Source organism: Carassius carassius, chromosome 6 (genome assembly GCF_963082965.1).
Source record: "Carassius carassius chromosome 6, fCarCar2.1, whole genome shotgun sequence".
Taxonomy (NCBI): Eukaryota; Metazoa; Chordata; class Actinopteri; order Cypriniformes; family Cyprinidae; genus Carassius; species Carassius carassius.
Window position 1 is genome coordinate 22,019,921 of NC_081760.1, and position 20,723 is coordinate 22,040,643.

General features: G+C 35.6%; 1 protein-coding gene across 1 annotated transcript; it reads left to right on the plus strand.

The window, feature by feature from the left end:
* The first annotated feature begins 15 nt into the window (after positions 1-15).
* On the plus strand, positions 16-18,255 carry LOC132142493 (transmembrane 9 superfamily member 2-like). The gene is made up of 17 exons (XM_059552405.1): positions 16-335; positions 948-1,015; positions 4,827-4,920; positions 5,669-5,796; positions 5,883-6,012; positions 6,098-6,222; positions 6,391-6,502; positions 7,483-7,562; positions 8,258-8,366; positions 9,918-10,050; positions 10,869-10,988; positions 12,215-12,272; positions 12,473-12,632; positions 12,769-12,920; positions 16,301-16,412; positions 16,519-16,690; positions 17,286-18,255. Exons 1-17 carry the CDS (start codon positions 180-182, stop codon positions 17,351-17,353), a joined length of 1,977 nt encoding a protein of 658 aa, XP_059408388.1. The 5' UTR covers positions 16-179; the 3' UTR covers positions 17,354-18,255.
* The last annotated feature ends 2,468 nt before the right edge of the window (positions 18,256-20,723 follow it).

A 20,723-nucleotide genomic window follows, 5' to 3' on the forward strand; every position in this document is an offset into this window, starting at 1 on the left:
CACTATCCCATCATGCTTTTCGTGACGGATGACGTGTCTGAGCGGAATCAGATGCTGCTACGCAGGCAGCAGCTCCGCTAGCGCGTAGATCTCACCAATGTCTGAATTTTGACACGCACATCTACATTTCACGCATGTAAATACATCTACCGAATCCTGAACTAGTCGGTCGAGGCAGAATGGCCGTGTTCCACTGTGTCCGTGTTATATTTGTGTTGTTTCTTGTGTGCGGGTCGCTGCGGGACGCGTTAAGTTTCTACCTCCCTGGTTTGGCCCCTGTGAGCTTCTGCGAGAAAGAAGAGAGCGACAAAAACAACGATGTTCCTGACTGCAAGGTAAATATTCATATTAATACGCGTAATAAGTGATTTTCATTAAACCGTTTCAGATGTGCAGTGTTTCTCTGTAACGTTAGTGGGGTGTCTGCTGTGTGATGCTAGCACGAAATGCTATTGCTGGGTGTCAGTTGTGGAAACGCTGTTGCACTGATAAAGATAACAGCAAGAGCTGCTAAATCCGTCGCTTTCAAAAACTTTGTAACGTTATCGTCATAAGACTGACTTTAATAGTCGACCTGTCTGTGAAGCTGGAAGTGAAGAGATAATGTTGGACTTTGACTGTAAAGAGAGAGTTCTCTTAAAATACTGTATTCAGTTACTCAGCCGATGTTGTTCCCAAACTGTGCCTTTGTTACATAAAAACATTAAAGGAGACATTCGGAATAATCATCAAGTAAGTTTGTATTGATAAGTACCTTAATATGCATGTTTATGAAGATAAGTGTTTCACGAATGAATTGGATAAATCCCATTAACTAGTTATAAATTCTGTCATTAAGTCATATTTTTTATAACACTTTTTTGAATTGTGTAATGTAATCATGTGTTGTTTAATATGATCTGTGTGTCTCTACGTGCTGTAACTTTTGATGCTTCTCTTTTTGTCAGTCAACCATTGAGCTGTTTGTGAACAGGCTGGATTCTGTGGAGTCTGTTTTGCCCTATGAATACACCGCGTGAGTATGAATTATACTGTGTGTAATAGTAGCCCATTTAATAATTTGAATCTGTTTCCATCTAGTTTTATATCTTAGTTTTAATAATTTATTTAAAAAAACATTTGTATTTTATTGCAGTTTTAGTCATTTGAGTACTTCAATTAAACTTATTTTCCTTAATTTATTACCCAAAGCATTGTTTTCATTTTCTTTTCTTTTTTAATTGTGAGCTTTTCATCTAGTATAAACATATATATTTAACCCTCTGGTTGTGTTCGGGTCACTTTGACCTGAAGAAGATTTTCTTTTTCCCAAAAATACTAGTTAATGTTTTTGCATTGGACTTAAACTTACCGACTTTGTTTACACGGGTTATAAGTACTTCTCAGGGGGTTCACTCAAAAAATGAGGTGCCTACTCTCAGATAAATGAGGCCTACGATTAACCAGATGCAAATAGAAACACAAAACCAGTCCTAAATGAAAGAAAACAAGTTGACAAAAAGATTGAATCCAATATTTGTTGATAATATAGCACAATGAGAGATTTATAAGCAATTGTTTGTGGGCCAGTCATTTTTGACCGGGAACACCACAAGTGTTACGGGAATCCTAACACAAACAGAGGGTTAATTAGTTTCAGCTACATTTCAGTTAGCAAAAACAACTTTTAATTGCTTAGTTATATTAACACTGTAATGGACAACACTGAAGAAATAGCATTTTTAACATGGTTTGCTCAAGATTTGCTACACTTTTTGTATGGTTAACCTGTTATTACTCACAGGTTTTGCTTTAGTTACTCTTTGAGGGGAAAAACTGAAGAGGATGAAATGTAGCAATGGTGTCTCTGATACACTAGAGATGCTGGAGAAGGAGGGGAGGAAAGTTTGACTGTAGAGATTTAGGAGGAGGAAGGAGTGCCATTATGCTTTTTCAACATTATTTAGGCCGTTTACACTAGTGCGTTTTCATTTTAAAACACAAAACTTTCGCTACGATAATCGTTTACACTACTCCGGCGTTTTGAAAACTCTGGGGTTGCGTTTCAGTGTAAACAGACCAAAATGGAGACTTTTGAAAACGATTGCATGGCTGCCCACGTGATCGCTGCGTATCCTTGATGACCGTGTAACTGTATCATGTCTCTGTCGAGTATGTGGCTGTATTTGTTTTGGCATGACTCCCAGTAGACATTTTCGGGCCCCTTGTAATCATTAGTTTCTTTGAGTAACAATTCCACCTCATCATCTGTCCACACAAAGACGTCCTTGCTTTTCCTGCTCATCATGCTCACTGTTGAACCTGTCAGTGACTAGCAACTGACTTCTTCTTGTTTACACTTTTACACGCATGCTCAGTGTGCTTGAATAGTCATGTGACATGCGTTTTTGGTTATGTAGTGTAGACGTAGATTGTTTCTGAAACGCAGCTGAAATGCCAGTGTAAACGCGGATCAATTCTAAAACGCTGTTTTAAAACGAAAACACACTAGTGTAAACGGGGCCTTCGTCTGTAATGTTGCTGTTTAAGCATAAAAAATATCTGCAAAGTTACAAAGCTGAAAGTCCACTTCAAAAAGAGATTTTATTTTACAGAAATCACTTTTCAAAAACTACAACGAACGACTCGTTGGGACTACAACGCATATTTTTCAGGATTTGTGATATCACAGATATTGACGAATGGGACGAGACCTGGTTGAGCTGCACTAGAGAAGGCACCGAGTGTTATCACTATGTCAGAGACATGCTAGCTTTCCCAAGACAGATGAACTTAGAGTGGTTACAATTAGAGCTGAAACAACTAATCGATTTAATCGATTAAAATCGATTATTAAAATAGTTGTCAACTAATTTAGTCATCGATTAGTTGCTAAATAACTTTTATTTGCCGTAAGTGGCTCATTTCATGCTTATTTTAAATCTGCGGTGACCAAAGTGTGGCAGTAATGAGCCACCGGAGGTTTTACTCAGCCAGTACAGCAGGAGAAGTAGTGAATAGCCAATAGCTGGCCTCGTTTTATGTCACGTGCTTCCCTAACAGCTCTCTGCAGCATTCAGCGTGATGGTGGAGGCAGATGGCAGTGGAGTAAGCTCGAGAAAGAAAGAAAAAAAAGCGGAAGATAAAACTAATCGAACGAAGTCATCCAAAGTGTGGGAGTACTTTACTTTGAGCCTTCAAAAAAAAAAGAGTAACCTCTAAACTTTGCAATACTGAACTGACTTTTATATGTTCAGATTCTCCAGTACAATGTTGTTTGCAAATGTTTAGATGTTTAGTCGTAAAAGCTGATAACATTGCTTTTTAACAGTTAACATTTAAAGCTTTACAAACATGTTCTGTGATCAGTTTTTCGTTTACCAGTTCATAATTCTATGAACTATAATTCTAATGAATTCTATAAGCCTAATTATGACTGAATGAGAGAAGTAAATGTTTAAATGTATTTGAAATGCACTTTTTTTCTAAGTATTCACTGCTCTTTTTCACACAGCAAGTTTTTTTTGTCCATTTCTTTTCATATTTTTTCAATACTTTTTTTCTGATGGATTTTACTTTAAAATGTGAGTTCCATTCAGGTTTCATGCCATTGGCACTTTATTCGAATGACTGTTTACAATTTCACAGCATAAGCTATGAAGCTGTTTCCCAGGTATAAGTTGTGTGTTTACAGGAAAAATAATAATAATAAAATGCAATGTACTGCAATTTTATTCTGTTTTATTCTTATTCTTAGTGAAAATATGTTCTGAAAGATTACTTAATAAGCTTTGTTCGGGATGTTAAACTACTTTAGGAGCTCCAAGGACTGCCATGGTAAAAACATTATTTGAAAACAAAAATATAAGTACATAAACCGATTAATCGATTAATCGTAAAAATAATCGACAGATTAATCGATTATCAAAATAATCGTTAGTTGCAGCCCTAGTTACAATCATCCAGGTTTAAATTGTGTTCAAATTGATTTGATTTTGTCGCAATATTTACACCCTCATAAGACATTCAATTATATGACATACTGTATGCTTTGCATTATTAATCTGCCTTACACTTACTGTGCTCAAGCTCCTGAGGGTATTCTGTCTGAATTAACACAAGTACCCATATGGCAGCTTTCTTTTAATAAAATACATCCAAACCAGCAAATGTAAAAAAAATTTGCTCAAGGAAACTTTGCTGGTCACTAGTAGGTAGCTTGCTTTAATTGGTGACTTCCAGCCAATTATCAGAGGTTTTCTGCTCACCGTGTATATTACAATTAAAGGGATAGTTCATCCAGTTTACTCAACCTTATGTTGTTCCAAACCTGTATGCATTTCTTTATTTAGCAGAACACAAAATGTGGGTAACCATATGATTTTTATTACCATTGACTTCCACTGTATGCAAAAAGGAATCCTGTTGCGATGTTTCTCAAAATATATTCATTTATGTTCCACAGAAGTAGTAATTCTAATTTTGGATTGAACTTGAAGTTCTGAATTCCTCTGAGGCATCAAAACAAAGATTTCTAGACATATGTAAGGATATTCTCACATAGAAGTTTTTAAGATGCTACTCAAGCATCATTGCTGCAAACTGCACCTTATTTTCAGTGATAGAAAAAATCCTCTGTGGTCCATGCATGTTTGTTTTTTAAGTTTAATGTTTGGTTTAAATTAAAGTAACAATTAAATTTATTTGAAAACCTTTGCATTCTTTTAATGGCCACACACACACGCACAGTTTAAAAATCTGTTATGTCACCTGATAAATTATGATTACCTTTTTGCTGAGCTTTTTGATTATATCTGATTAATACTTGATTATTTGTATTCTTTCAGGTTTGATTTTTGTGCTGATGAGTCCGAGAAGCGTCCATCTGAGAACTTGGGTCAGGTGCTGTTTGGAGAAAGAATTGAGCTGTCCCCGTATAAGGTATATTACACGAGGTTCTTGTATGTCAGAGCTTGGCACTAGCAATGCCAAGGCCATGGGTTCAATCCCTTGGGAATGCATGAACTGATATAATGTGTATCTTGATGCAACACACAGAGGTTGGACAAAATAATGTGAACACCCATTACTATAGGGGTTAATATAATTTGTGTAGTCTACAGTGGAGAAAAAAAGGGGGGGGGGGCAAAATCATGGAAGCTTTAACAGCAGCATAAATACTACTTTGGTGTTTTAAGAACAAACGTCTTTATGATTATGACTTTGTAGACAAAGTCATCAGTGAAGAAGAGTAGTCAGCGAAAGTGAATGATAGGGACCATCAAACAAACAAACCTCAGTATTTACTACAGAGACCCTGTTTCCACAAAATCCAACCACAGAGAATTTATAAAGCTAACATCCATAATATAAAACTTTAATCATAGACACCAATTGTAAAATGTAAAAAAGGAATGGTGTCATGATCATAAAACCTGGACAGTTGAAGCACCAAGACGAACCTCAACCTCTGCCCAGGCCACGCAAATCACTTGAATATTGTCCACTTCACTGGGCAGTTTTGGAGAGAAGAGTGAGATGCAAATTGCCTCATCAAACAGCTCTGAAATAACTGGCAGTTGTTCGTCTGTACATTCAAAAGTTGTATAAATCTATTTTAAGAAGGTCTGGAGCTGTATTAAAGGCAAATGGTGCTAAAACACCTAAATAATTAATGTTTTTCTTCTAGTTTTCCTTCAAGAAGAATTTGGAGTGCCAGAGTGTCTGTCTTAAATCTTACAACACAGAAAAAGCTGAGGAAAAAGCCAAGCTGGACTTTCTCAAGAAGGGAATGCTCCTTAATTACCAACACCACTGGTGAGGCAGTCTCTCAGTCTCTCTCTTCGCTGTAACACAGCACTACAATCAAGCATAGCATCTCATCACTCACTTGACTCTCTCAGGATTGTCGATAATATGCCGGTGACCTGGTGTTACGATGTGGAGGACAATCAGAAGTTCTGTAATCCAGGGTTCCCCATTGGCTGCTATGTCACAGATACGGGACGGCCCAAAGATGCCTGCGTAGTCAGCGTGAGTGACACTTACCAGCCTTTTCAAGGTCATACGAGGGTTCGGTTTAATGTAACTTGTTCAAGCAGTGGTCATTTTCATGCAGGCCGACTTCAATGACAAAGACACCTTCTACATCTTCAACCATGTGGACATCACCATTTTCTACCACGTGGTGGAGAACGAGGCGGCTGGTGCCAGACTGGTTGCAGCTAAATTAGAGCCCAAAAGGTATTTGAGGCTCTTTAATCAATTCTAATCGATAATAAGGGTGCCATTTAGCTGATTAAGATTTGAATTTAAAAAAGCAACAGTATATTTAAATATTTATTTGTCAAATTGAGCTTATATTGGGTTTAATATGTAAATATGGATTATGTTTCTTGTTTATTTTTAAAGCTATAAATACACCAACATGGAGAAACCAGACTGCAAAGGACCTCCCATGAGTCTGAACAACAAGTTTAATGGAGAAGTCAAGATTCCCTACACTTACTCCGTCAAGTTTGTGGTTAGTGATTAATATACTTACATATCAGTCTTAAAGGATTGGTTTATCTTTAAATGAAAATTCTGTCCTCATTTACTCACCCAATTGGCGTTTGAAACCAATCAGATTTTTGTTTATCTTTAGAACAGAAATGAAGATATTTGTATTAATCTCATAATTTCTGTGATTTTTTTTGTGTTATATGTTGAATAAAAGGCTAAATTAAATCTGTTCATTTTAGAAAAAGATGTCGTTGCCAAGATTTGGATTAACTATTCAATTCAGATGGATTTTTTTTTTCAATTCACAAGGAATCATTTTTTGTTATAAATTCTGCTTCTCTCAGATTACTAAGCGTAATTTCTGCAATTTTTGCCCAATGGTTATTTATTCTGAAAATGTTTAAAAGGCCTTAATTTGTGTGAAGATCAACAAAAGACAAATTGGAACTTGAGGGCGAGTAAATGACAGAATGCACATTTTGGGGTGAATTTATATTACTCTGAACTGAATCAAAGTGTCTTCCATTATTTATAGTAGTTTATATAGATATAAACTTTTAATCTATACATCACTATTCCTCTTAATTTCAAAGTAAGAAGTGTTGTTCTGTGTTTTTCCACAAGGTCGCATACTGGCATCATGCCACGTTTTCTGTAAAGCAGTGGTTTCCGGCAGGGTATCTGCCAATTATTGTCTAATAAATGTAATTTACTTTTGTGGAAAATACCGTATTACATGAACTTCATCCAAAGCAGGCAAAAGCGTCATTGTTCATCCCATGCTAGATGCATGAAAAATTAAATTGTCATTACATTTAAAATTAGCTTTTCAAATGCTTTGCAATGTATACTTCATCACTATGTAAATATGTTAATTTGGGTTTATATTTATCTCACTATCAACCAAAGGGTAGCTCCCTGGTGTAAAGTGATTTATTATATCAGTATTTCTGCAGAGTTTTTGGTTTTTCTGTATAACTGCTGGTTTGGTGTTTGCAGGAGGACAAACAGATTCGCTGGGCCTCTAGATGGGATTATATTCTTGAGTCTATGCCACACACCAACATTCAGTGGTTCAGGTGAAGGCACATATCACACACTACACGCATCCTATTGCACTGTTCCAAATGCAAGAGTCAAAGAATTGCATGATGCTCATGGTCAGGTGTGTTCAGTGTCTTGGAATCTGCATTTGAAAACGCAACATGACAACCATCTTCCCAAATTAGAGAAATAATGAGAAGCATTTAAAAATCTGTTGTCAACTAAAGAGAAGCTTTAAGACCTCCCAGTGGTTTCCTGCCAAAATAAAACCTTTATATTTTACCATTTGAAAGTAATGTAATCAACAATTATTATTAGTCATTTTCCTGTTGTTCTGTAATATTATATTAATCGTATTATTATCTCTATTAAATACTTTTCTATTTTTTTATTTAAAATATATTCTTACAGTACTAGTTGTGGAAAAAGTAAATATTATTGCAGTAGTAATGTGTTTATTTGTTTTCATATAAATAAATATAAAGATAAACATATTTTGAGTAATAGTTGTTATTGTTAAATACTAACGTATTACAGTAAATATAGTAATATCTTTCTCGTTTGATTAATTTGTATAATTTAAATAATAAAAGCAAAAAAAATATTTATAATGATGATGATTAATCATCTCCTCTCTAGTTTAGCTTTAATGTGGAGGAACCCTGGTGTTACGTCACCAAGTTCAGCAAATAAAACACACATGCTAAGACGTTCTGTTTTCTGCCTCCAGTATCATGAACTCTTTGGTCATCGTGCTCTTCCTCTCGGGGATGGTTGCTATGATCATGCTCCGAACACTCCATAAAGACATCGCCCGATACAACCAGATGGACTCTGTGGTGAGTTCAGCTCAGAAAGTGCATAATCCAGTTTGTTCTAAACATGTGACAAGCTTCATATTAAGGCCTTTAAAAACTGGTAAGACATAGTTTATAGTTTCGTTTCACATATTAATTAAGCGGCTCGGCCCATCAGATGCTAGACACTAGGCTACTCGCACTGTTTAATGTGTTTGAGATGTGCTTTCTTCCTGAATGCATAACTTACATTTCACAGGTGTACTCTCCATCTGTAAATGTTATAAAGCCATGGAAAATCGCAATTTTTCTGTCAGAAGTGCATGAGCCATCGGCTTTGGGATTCTCCACTAAACTTCACAGACTTCAGTGATCGAGTGCCGCCGCGCGGATGAGCTCCAAACTGACAGAGCGCAATAATTCTGACTAAAATATACATTTCGCTGAATATTTGCTGAAATGTTTGTTGTTGGACAATAAATGTGACGTAGAATTTTAAACCTACAACTAAGTCTATTTTTATGATAGCACTAACTGTAAAGTAACTGTAATGGGGTAATCAAAATAGCCTTACACAACTCAGTGCTTTTGTTCTCATTTATTTACATTTTTAGTTTAGTAATTTAACTTCCACTTGAAAAGCCTTATTTTAGTTTTTAGTTTGCAATGTTAGAATGAAATGTGATTTTTACCCTTTTTTGCATATAATATAAAGGCTTACATGGTTACATTGTTTATTTGTTTTCATAGCCTTTAATATATATTGTTTTGTTGGACAACATTGGACGGTTAGTAAAATATAATTTATATATATATATATATATATATATATATATATATATATATATATATATATATATATATATATATATATATATATATATATATATATATATATATATATATATATATATATATATATATATTAAATACAGATTTATTTTTATTCCAAATTCAAAAACAAAAATACAGAGACATGTACCGTATATTGCAAATTTGCCCAAAATACAGAGATATACATTTTTCCCCATATCGCCCATCTCTACCACATAATACACAATGTTTATGTTTGCATGTGTGTGAATGTGTGGCACTCTGTGTGTTTGGTTTGTAACTTAACAATGTGTGTTAATGTATGTCACTTATGTTTGTCATCTGGGTCGTCTGCTGCCAGCAGTGAGGGTCACACTGATGTGGAGAGACAAGTGTGCACACACACACTGCCTTCACCCTCGATACGAGTCATCTTAAATACACACTTTAGCTTTCAGAGATATATCTCTTTATATATCCTATATTTGGCCCCTCCCATCTAGGTTTTAGGGTCAAACAGGGTCAGGCGTGATGCATCTGTTTCTTTTACGTGTTCTCTCTTTTCTGTTTCACCATGGCCCCTCTCTGTCTTGACAGATCAGACTCATTAAGGACAGACTGAGAGTGGCACGGTGTATCATTGGTCTGAGCAGCAGCCGGCGTCCTTCCTTTGATCTCTGTTAGCTGTAATTGGGCTGTAGACCCAAACCCACGCCTGAACGGGGTTCTGTTAGCTCCTGCTATTGTTGAAGCCTGGCTTTTCCTCTCCATCTTTTCCAGGAGGATGCCCAGGAGGAATTTGGCTGGAAGCTTGTTCACGGAGATGTCTTCAGGCCTCCCAGGAAAGGCATGCTGCTGTCTGTGTTCCTGGGCTCTGGGACTCAGATCTTCATCATGACCTTTGTTACTCTCTGTAAGTGTATAGAGAGCTGAGCAATCAAGGAAAATTCAAGCCCTGGTTGTTAGAAAAAGACCAATACCAGGTCAAAAAGTAGTTTTCTTAGTTTGCTTTAGAAATTTGTCTTTGCCATAAAAATAAAGATAAAAGTATACTACCATTGAAAAGGGCTCAGTAAAATTGCATTTATTTTTAAAGAACGTAGTGTTTTGACTGGTGTAATGAGTGCTGAAAATTCAGCTTTGAATTCCTTACACACAGGAATTCACATAGAAAATTGTATTCTTTTAAATTGTAATAATATTTCACAATATATATATTTTTTTTTACTGTATATTTGATCAAATGGATCCTTGGTAAATAGAAGAGACCTTTCAACCACAAAAAAAAAATCTTATCAACCTCATACATTTTAATCTGTAGTAAAAATTTGACATGAATGTAAACATATAAAAACTATTTAAAAATAGCAGTGTTAAAAACCTAGCAATGTCTTGTGATCATTAAAGTGTAAAGAAAGAAACACTAAGAATTAAAAAAAAAAATCAAGACATTTTTATAAAATGCTATTTGACCAATGTAGTCAGATTTTTGGACAAATTTATAATAAATGATTAAAAATTTTACCGAAGTTTCTACATAGAAAATGTTTTACTTTGTGATGGCTGATACAATGTATGAACCTGGACAGTTTTAAAAGTTCGTTTGGAGCTCTGTTACATTTGCTGCATCATCTAAACTACGATATAAAGAATTTTGTTGAATGTTTGATTAACGTTATGTCAAAATGTTGAATTCTTGCAACCCTGAACTTGACATGTTTTCCCCCGTAGTTTTTGCCTGTTTGGGCTTCCTGTCACCTGCCAATCGTGGGGCTCTGATGACGTGTGCAGTGGTGTTGTGGGTGCTCCTGGGTACTCCAGCTGGTTATGTGGCTGCCCGCTACTACAAATGTAAGTCCGCAGCAGAGGATTGACCTTTGATCTCTGATCCTCCCTCCATTAGGGCTGTCTGCTGTTCGTTAGATTGAATTAGTGTCAGAGGAGCCATTTACATGAACAGACAGGCCGACCCACCCCTGCTGCTTTTTAGCTTTACTTGTGTTGTACAGCTCGTGCAGAATACAATGAGAGCTTACTCTTCTGCTTACTATGATATCAGATGTAGATCCATCTGCTGAGCTCTGTTTTAACATCATTCATACGACACATTTAGTTGCCCCCTTTGATCTTCTCTCAGTTTTTCCTCTCCGATTAGAAACTGAATCATGGACACATAGGAATTTACATTCAATCGTTACAACGGCCATTTCTGGTAACACTTTACAATAAGGTGTCATTTGTGAACATTGAATTAACAATGAACTACATTTGTTACAGTATTTTTTCATCTTTGTTAATGTTAAAGATTCAGTTATTCATTTTTTTGTTCATGTTAGTTCACAGTGCATTAACTAATGTTAACAAATACAACTTTTGATTTTAATAATGTAATAGTAACTGTTGAAATTAACATTAGCTAAGATTAATAAATGCTGTAGGAGTTTTGTTCATGTTAACTAATACAGGTAACTTTTAATTAATTAATTTTATTGTAAAGTGTTACCTAATTCTTTTTTTTTCTTTTTTTTTTGTCCGTCAACCACCAAACTTGATGCACAGGATTGTAGTAAGTTCTAGGAAGTATCCCAGTAACTTCTGACTTCTGTGTTTCTCAATGCTTGGCTCACAATAGTGCAACCATCTCATAGACTCATAAGTCATAAGAGAGGACATATGTTGCACCCCAAATCCTAAATTCTCTCAAAATGTAATAAAATAGTATGTAAAACAGTATGTTAAATGTGAAAATGAGTTTCCTTAGCTTTAGGAGCCACTGGAAAGTAGTGATGGAAATTGATTCTTTCAAGAGATTTGTTCATTTTCAGTTCGTTTTTTAAATGTTTGCATCTAGATAACGAAAGTAATGAAATTTAATTATTTTCAAAACAAAAAGAATGTAAATGAATTTAATTCTGGCAACTGCTTTAAAGAACAAGAAAAAATATCTGTCTGCAGAGGCTGATGTACTGATGTATTACAACTGTATTACTTTGACTGCAGTTTCTCTTTGTGATTTAATATTTGTTTTGTGTCCTTGTTGAAATGTGAGGTGAACTGGTCTCTCTCTCTCATTCCAGCCTTCGGTGGGGAGAAGTGGAAGACCAATGTTCTGCTGACAGCATTTCTTTGTCCAGGGTGGGTAAATGGAGGAATACATCATTTCTTTGAATTGAAATTCCATTTCAGTAAGCAGTTAAATGTTACAGTTAGTGGAAATTTTGAGCTATTTTGCCCTTGCCCAAGTCTTGTGATTGATCGTTGATGTGTAGCTTAAATATGACTTGTTGTGAATAATAACTATGATAATAGTAAATGAATAATACATGTTTTTTCAGGGTGGTGTTTGCAGATTTTTTCATAATGAATCTGATTTTGTGGGGTGAGGGTTCATCAGCTGCCATGCCCTTTGGTACTCTGGTGGCCATCCTGGCTCTGTGGTTCTGTATCTCAGTGCCCCTCACCTTTATTGGAGCATACTTTGGTTTTAAGAAGAGCGTAAGCTTTCTTTACTTTCAAATAGTTTCCCAAGAGCCTTTTTTAAAACTTCATTGTGTTTGGTGTCAAATAATCCAATTATCCCTGTTTCTCTTTCTTATAGTTTAATATGTTTGTAAATTTGGTTCTATTTCAGGGCATTGAACATCCTGTGCGGACCAATCAGATCCCCAGACAGATTCCAGAGCAGTCCTTCTACACCAAACCTCTTCCTGGCATTGTCATGGGTGGAATCCTGCCATTCGGCTGCATCTTCATCCAGCTGTTCTTCATCCTCAACAGCATTTGGTTAGTGCTGATGATTAACGGTTGCCATGATTCTAATTGACCTATCGGTAAGCCCCTCCCCTCAAATTCAGATGAGCCAATAGAAGTTGAGGATCAGTAGCATGGGAAGCAGAACTCTGATATCAGTAGGTTTCAGCGCCATAGAGAAACACTGGAAGATCTGAAGCTTTCATCGGTTTAATGGAGTTTATGCTACGAAAATGGAAAAACTATGTGCCTGTGGTACTTGTAACACTAATTCCAGGTATCCTGAGAGAATGGGCAATGTAATTTATTTTATTACATTTCCTAAATCCATCCAAAACAGAGCAAAATGTCCCTAAGCATTCAACCCTAATCACAATGAAGACGAAAATGTTCATTTTCTGGTTTTCTTACTCCTTTTAAGTTGCACTTTTCATTGCTCAAGTCATCTGCTTCAGCAAGGTGTCTCTGGCTAAAACTAACTTTTGTTAGCATTAAAGTTACTGAGTCTATTCTAACATACAAACCAGAATAGCGAACTGTTCCATGCAGTGAAAGTCAAAAACACATAAATGAAACTGTCATTGTGAGACAGTGAGGAACTCCGTTTGTTTGTCCGAGTGACCAACAGTAATTAAGGGGGCGGGGCTTACCGATAGGTCAATTCCAGTGTTTACGAAACACTGATTCCATGAGTCCTTAAAAAGTCTTCAATTTAGTTGTATCAAAGGCCATAAAAGGTCTTAAGCCTTAATTATGATTTCAAGAGGTCTTAAATTTGGGGACAAGAATTGGGATATGCTTGAAAGTGACTATTAAAATTCAAAATGCGATGAATTTATTAAATCAGTATGAGTGCTGGTCGATTCAAAGTCTGTGCTGCTTTGTGTTCTGCTGTTCTGCTCTATTTCTGCTTCTTCAAAAGCGCCTCCTGATGGTAGAGCTGCTATTTGTGATCGGACCAATGTGAGAACCAACCCAGGTTTTTACTGTTGAGTTGTAAATGTGAACTGGTGGATCAACAAGAAGATAATGCATTATAAACATACAAAATATAAACAATTAAATATATTATATTTTAATATAAATATATTATAAATTAATAATTGGTAATTTTCACTTACAAAAGTGTAAATAACAATGTTTTTTTTTATCATATTGACAACCATTTGTATAACCATAGATTTACTAAATAATACCTTGGTTAAACTATGGATAGTGTCAGTAGTGGAAATTCACTGGGGGGACTCCAAGTTGAGGTAACTTTTAGCAAAAAGTTTTTTTTATAAAAACCTTTATAATATGTAACCAGAGGTGGGTAGAGTACCCAAAAACTGTACTCAAGTAAAAGTACTTCTAGAAATATCTACTCAAGTAAAAGTAAAAGTACTAGTCTTGAATAGTTACTTGAGTAAGAGTAAAAGAGTATCGGATAAAAAAAATTACTAAAGTAGTTAGTTACTAGTTACTTTGGGTCATATATACTGAGCCTATTTTTATTTAGATATATAGATAAAATGTATGTAATGTATGTGTGCGTGTATAAATGTATATATTTCATCAGCCTTTACTCCAATTTATGTAATTTATTATAAAACCCTGTCTGTTTACTTAAGTAACAGATATAGGTGTCATGCCATAACATATTTTTAATACGACTGACTTTATATTAAATGTGAATTTAACATTGAAAGTTAATGTGATATCAATATTGCTACTAATCTTTCATTGTTCAGAAAGAGAGCAAATAACATTTACATTATTAAAGATCATTTTCACTGACAGTCTAGATTTCAATCACTCTCAGAAACTCCCATTAAAATCACTGAAACTGTTAACACTGTGAAATCAATATCTTAATTAAAGATTCGTACACACACATCTGCACTTTGTTGTTTCTGACAAGAGAATTCGCCAGAAAGAGGTATTCAGTCAGTGAGCGAGTGAAGGAAGCACCGGTATTTTAGCGATGACTCATCGGAACACCTCTGATTGGCCAATGCTTTAATCAGCTCAAAAGATTCATGTGTGATTGGTTATAATGCGCAGCGCTGTATAAACGCATCTATCTCTGGCTGAGCGCCAGCAAGCAATCACAGATCTGAATTTAGCAGCTGATGATGATATGACTTGCTGAACGTACTCGCACCGGTGGGAATGTATTAAAATTAATAAAATCTTAATCGGCTATTTTTTGTCTTTTGGAAGCTGTATTCAACTTGACTCCCCTCTGTTATAAGCCACAACACGTGCAACAAACTAATGTCACAGTGGTATCGTGTACTGTAATCGAATGTAGCCCAAGTTATTACCTGTTAAATCGCTCATTTCCCAGAGAAAAGTAGACGGCGCGTTTGGAATAAACTGAAGCATTTATAACATTTATTGCATTAAGATAAAGTAACGAGAGCAGCGCCGCCCACAGTAACGAAGTAAAAGTACAGATTTTTCCCCAAAAATTTACTCAAGTAAGAGTATAAAGTACCCATCTTTAAATATACTCCGAAAAGTATTAGTTACCCCAAAAAATTACTCAAGTAAATGTAACGAAGTAAATGTAACTCGTTACTACCCACCTCTGTATGTAACATTAAACGTAATTTCATGTTTCCTCTAAACCGCTAAACTTTTTAAACAATACATTCAGTAATAAGACACAATCAGGAAGCATAAGTTACTAATCATATTAAATCAATATATAAAACAATTATCTTTGTACTTCACAAAAGTGGCATTTAGTTATATTTACAGACTGTTTGATGAGGCTCAGAGGTGGCATGAAAGCATTAAAATTCATAACAATTTTATGTGATGAATGTTTAATAATAAGTTCTGAACATAGAAATATTAAATTATTTTAAAAAGGTGGTGGCAAGTCACTGAATCATTCATTTAGTTGATTGGTTTAAAAAGCTGATTCATTCAGGAACAAAGAAAGTGTGCAACTGTGGCCTAATGGTTAGAGAGCCGAACTAGTTACCAGAAGGTCGCCGGTTTGAGTCTCAGTGCTGGCAGGAGTTGTAGGTGAGAGGGAGTGAATGAACAGCACTCTCTTCCACTCTCAATCCCCACGGCTGAAGTGCCCTTGAGCAAGGAACTGAGCCCCCAGTTGCTCCCTGGGTGTTGGATCTATAGCTGCCCACTGCTCCGGGTGTGTGTGCACTTCTCACTGCTGTGTGTGTGCACTTGGATGGGTTAAATGCAGAGCACCTATTCCGAGTAACCATACTTGGCAAATCACATGACTTCCACTTTCAAGTGACCGTTCAAAAATTCAAAAATCATTTATTATTAAAAAAATGTTAATCAAACATTTTATTTGTGCAGGTCTTTAAAAATGTGTTAAAGTCTAAATAAAATCCAATCTCCTTTAAAACACTTACAGTTGTATTGCAATATTGATATTGATATTGCAGGTCTCATCAGATGTACTATATGTTCGGCTTCCTCTTCCTGGTCTTTATTATCCTGGTCATCACCTGTTCTGAGGCCACCGTCCTGCTGTGCTACTTCCACCTGTGTGCTGAGGTAAGAGTTCACACAGCATACACGTGACGAGATTTTTGGAGAATAGTGTCTTTTTATTTTTTAGAAAATTTTTTCCTTCATTTATTTTGTGTGTATGCTGTCTCAGGACTATCACTGGCAGTGGCGCTCCTTTCTCACCAGCGGATTCACAGCTGTTTATTTCCTGGTCTATGCCATCCATTACTTCTTCTCTAAACTGCAGATCAGTGGGCTCGCCAGCACCATTCTTTACTTCGGCTACACCATGATCATGGCACTCATCTTCTTCCTCTTCACAGGTTTGTGTGTGTGTAGAGTTAAGGTGACAGACAGCTCACACAGAAGTCATTTTCAAAACAAACAGCTTTGTGTTGTTCATCGCCGCCAATTCATGCGACCAAATTGAGTGAAAAATCGTGAAAATCCTAATCACATGGATTCCTATTAGATTGACTGAAATATGGTTCAGTTTGTATCTTGATTTTGTCTTTGTTAGCATTTAATTTCAATTAGAGTTGGAGTATTTGAATATATGAATAATAATAATAATGTATACATTTTAATACATTGAAGTATTGGGGCACCAACCGTTATTTTTAATGACTGATTCAGATTATGTTTGATTGTGGGCCAATTCTGATATTGGTTGCTGATATTCTTTTTTCCTTTTTAATTTTTTTCTTTAATCAAGAGACAAGTTAGAGTAAGAGAGTAGATGAACAAGATGCTTATTTGCTGTTGCAGGCCAAACTGGGCTTGAAAAAATATCTGTAGCCACTTCTGCACAAACAGTGCTTTGAGTTTTATTATATTCATTTATTTAATAAACTGACGGACATAATGGTCTGTAAAATTGTAATGTTTTAGTAATCTATAGTGTATTTTTGCCTCCAGGTACAATTGGATTCTTTGCCTGCTTTTGGTTTGTCACCAAGATCTACAGCGTGGTCAAAGTGGATTAAATGAAAGCAATCTCATATGAGACTGAACTCTTCTCCGCCCAATGTGAGATCCCAGAGAGGGACCTGAGCGCTGGTTAACTTTATCTGTTGCCACAGCAACTCTGCTTTACACCAACAACTCTGAATCAACAAATTCCAGTTACTTTGCTGTGTGTGCGTACGTGCGTGTGTGTGTGAATTAGTAGTGCATATTCAACCATCTGAAAAAATTGACATCTGCTTCTTTAGTTGGAATGGAATACAGCAAATGTGCAGATTGGTCACTGCGGCTCACATAAGTAATTGAGATTTGGAGTTTTCCCTTGTAAATATTACTTACTTTTTTTGCTAACATTTATATGAAAGGGTAATGCATAAATTACAAAGAAGCTATCTCCAGCTATTGAATCTTCACTGTGTCAGAAGTAGGATTTTGTAAATAGCATTTTTCTTTAAATGCATCAAAAAAGAAACTAGAGATTAAAAATGGAAAGACTTCGTTGTGAATTGCTTTAAGAGTGAGGCTGTGTGAAATTTCTTTCCATGTTGATACTGTAAAAATGCTTGCGTATTCTTGTGTATAACCAGTGGGGAGGGGGGGGTCTATTTAATTGTCTTTTTTTTTCTTGTTTCCGTTCATGCCTCAATACATTGTGTGCCTCGTTATCACAGGAAAAAATCAAGAACCTTTTTTTTTTTTTCATTTAAGAACAGGTTTGTGAAAATGTGAAGTTCCCCATACATACACGGGCACTGCAGCGAAATTATTTTCTTTGTATATATGCACAGCATTTAAATGTGTCCATAAACTAAAATCTTGGATAGCCACTCATTTTGATTTTGTCTTCTCTGATTTTGAGGTAATGAGATTACAAGAAATACATAAAAAGATATTAGAAATTAAACCTCATTGTCTCCAAAAATGTTAAAGTTGTTTGTTTTAATGTACGAAGTTGTTCCCTGCTGATAATCCCCCCCCCCCCCACCCAGACAATACTTTGTATTTTGCTTTTCCATAATGTCAAACATTTTATTGATAAATGACAAGAAAACACAAAGGGTAGTAATCTGTAAAAGTAGAAATTTAAGACCATCTTTCATTACTTCACAAAAGAGAAAGGTGAAAATCCAGGAGTTCCTCCAATTGTTTTTTAACCGTTGGATTTTTTTTCGTGATATCAGTAGGTGGCGACATGTGACTGCGTCCAAAACTACATACTCTCTTATTAGGTATTTAATTTCAGTACTTAAGGGGTTAGTTCACCTAAAAATGAAAATCCGGCTGCGTTTTACTGACCCCCGATGCATTCTAGGTGTATATGACTTTCTTTCAGCTGAATCCAGTCGGAGTTATTTATAAATTGTCTTTGATATTTCAAGCTCTATCATTGCAGTCAGCGGGTGTTGCATTGCTTCAGTCCAAAAGAAGTTAAATAAAAAAAAAAGTGCATATCCATAAATTCAATCTATGCATTTTTTTAAATGGATGGATGCTTTTTATTAAACATCTTTTTATTTTACTTATCAATGCAACCCCCTCTGACTGCAATGATAGAGCTTGAAAGATTAAAGACAACTTTTAATATAACTCTGACTGGATTCGTCTGAAAGATGAATGTCATATACACATAGGATGCCTCAAGGGTGAGTAAACCGCAGCCTAAATTTCATTTCTTGGGTGAACTAACCCTTTAAGTAATTACTTAATGAGCGCTAACAGTACTCTAGCCTGAATGCAGTCCAGCCTTCATGTGTCATGTTAACGTTATCATGTGACCTACGATGTAATAACAAGCGCCAACAACTTAAAAGCAAAATATGAGCGACTGGTTCAGTTATCTCTAAATATCTTTATATTGATGAAACTTGAAACTCAGTTTGTGGCCTTATTGAACAAACAGCTGCCCATTTATTTTGTGATTGTAGTTATAGCCAATACATTTTGCCTTGATTTAAGAGAAAGTAGTATTTTTAACCGTCCCCTACCCTTTTTTTATTATTATGATTGTTCATTGTTGAAGATAGAACCATGGAATATTTATCTGATCTTGTATGTAATTTTAAAGAGCATATTGCAGATTAGAGACCCAGTTGAGTCGATGTATAGAAAAAAATAATTAATCCTACATAATTTTTTTTCTATACCACTCACTGGTTCTTTAACCTGCAATATGTACTAACTCGAAAACCCTACCTAGTACGGTTTTCCTCAGCCTTTGCGACGTCTGCACAAAGGGGACATCAGGCAGTTGTTTGAAGATCTCGCCTTTAGAGAAGACTTGATATTATACTAAAAATAAAAGTATGTTCTGAAATGATTATTTTTTTCGCAATTGTTTCAAGGAGGCAAAGGTAACTTCAGTGCTCACACCAGTCTGCAGATATTTCAGATCCTACAAAAATGCACAAACACACAACAAAGAGTCATTTCTGTATTAGAAGTAACAAAATGATCTTAGTTTATAATTTTTGTCAGGTTTTCCCTTTTTTGACAAATGCCACTGTCACTTTGCCTTGTAGGTCCTGCTCCACCACAGAAGCAGGACCTGACACATCACTCACATAATAACACACATCACTCACTCAGATGTCTAGCTCATGTTGTGATATTCTCAATCTTCCTCTAACCCAGGAGTGGAGACAGGTGAATGTATTCCTGCGCAGAAAGCTGCAGACTCGTTGTCTGTCATTCACTCAAACGGTGATGTTTCACCATTACCATCCCAAACACCTCTGACAACTTTTTATCAAGGCACTTGAGCATACTTTCTAAAATTCCTATACTTTCGGAAATCACAGACAGATTATACATGGAATTATTTTCATTCACACTGCGGTAATGTACATTGTTTACTTTCATACTATTATCAACACAATTTAGACTTTGTTGAATAACAGCCATTGCATCATTCATTGTTTAGTTGTGTTGAGTTATACACAGCTAAGGTTTACAGAGAACTTCCCCTGATATAATTCTCTCTTAAAATAGGGCAAAAAAAACATTTTAATATATATTTTTTTTATGTATTCAGAACAAAACACAATTTTATAATTTACAAACCCGATTCCAAAAAGTTGGGACACTGTACAAATTGTGAGTAAAAAAAAAATAGAATAAATTACAAATCTCATAAACTTATATTTTATTCACAATAGAATATAGATAACATATCAAATGTTGACAGTGAGACATTTTGAAATGTCATGCCAAATATTGGCTCATTTTGGATTTCATGAGAGCTACACATTCCAAAAGAGTTGGGACAGGGTAGCAAAAAGAGGCCGGAAAAGTTAAATGTACATATAAGGAACAGCTGGAGGACCAGTTTGCAACTTATTAGGTCAATTGGCAACATGATTGGGTATTAAAAGAGCCTGAGTCAGAGTGGCA

Excerpts from the sequence above, each read along its gene's own strand:
- LOC132142493 (XM_059552405.1), top strand. The coding sequence starts at position 180 with ATGGCCGTGTTCCACTGTGTCCGTGTTATATTTGTGTTGTTTCTTGTG. Across the intron at positions 6,223-6,390 it reads GCTAAATTAGAGCCCAAAAG|CTATAAATACACCAACATGG; the intron begins GTATTTGAGGCT and ends TTATTTTTAAAG. Across the intron at positions 6,503-7,482 it reads CTTACTCCGTCAAGTTTGTG|GAGGACAAACAGATTCGCTG; the intron begins GTTAGTGATTAA and ends TGGTGTTTGCAG.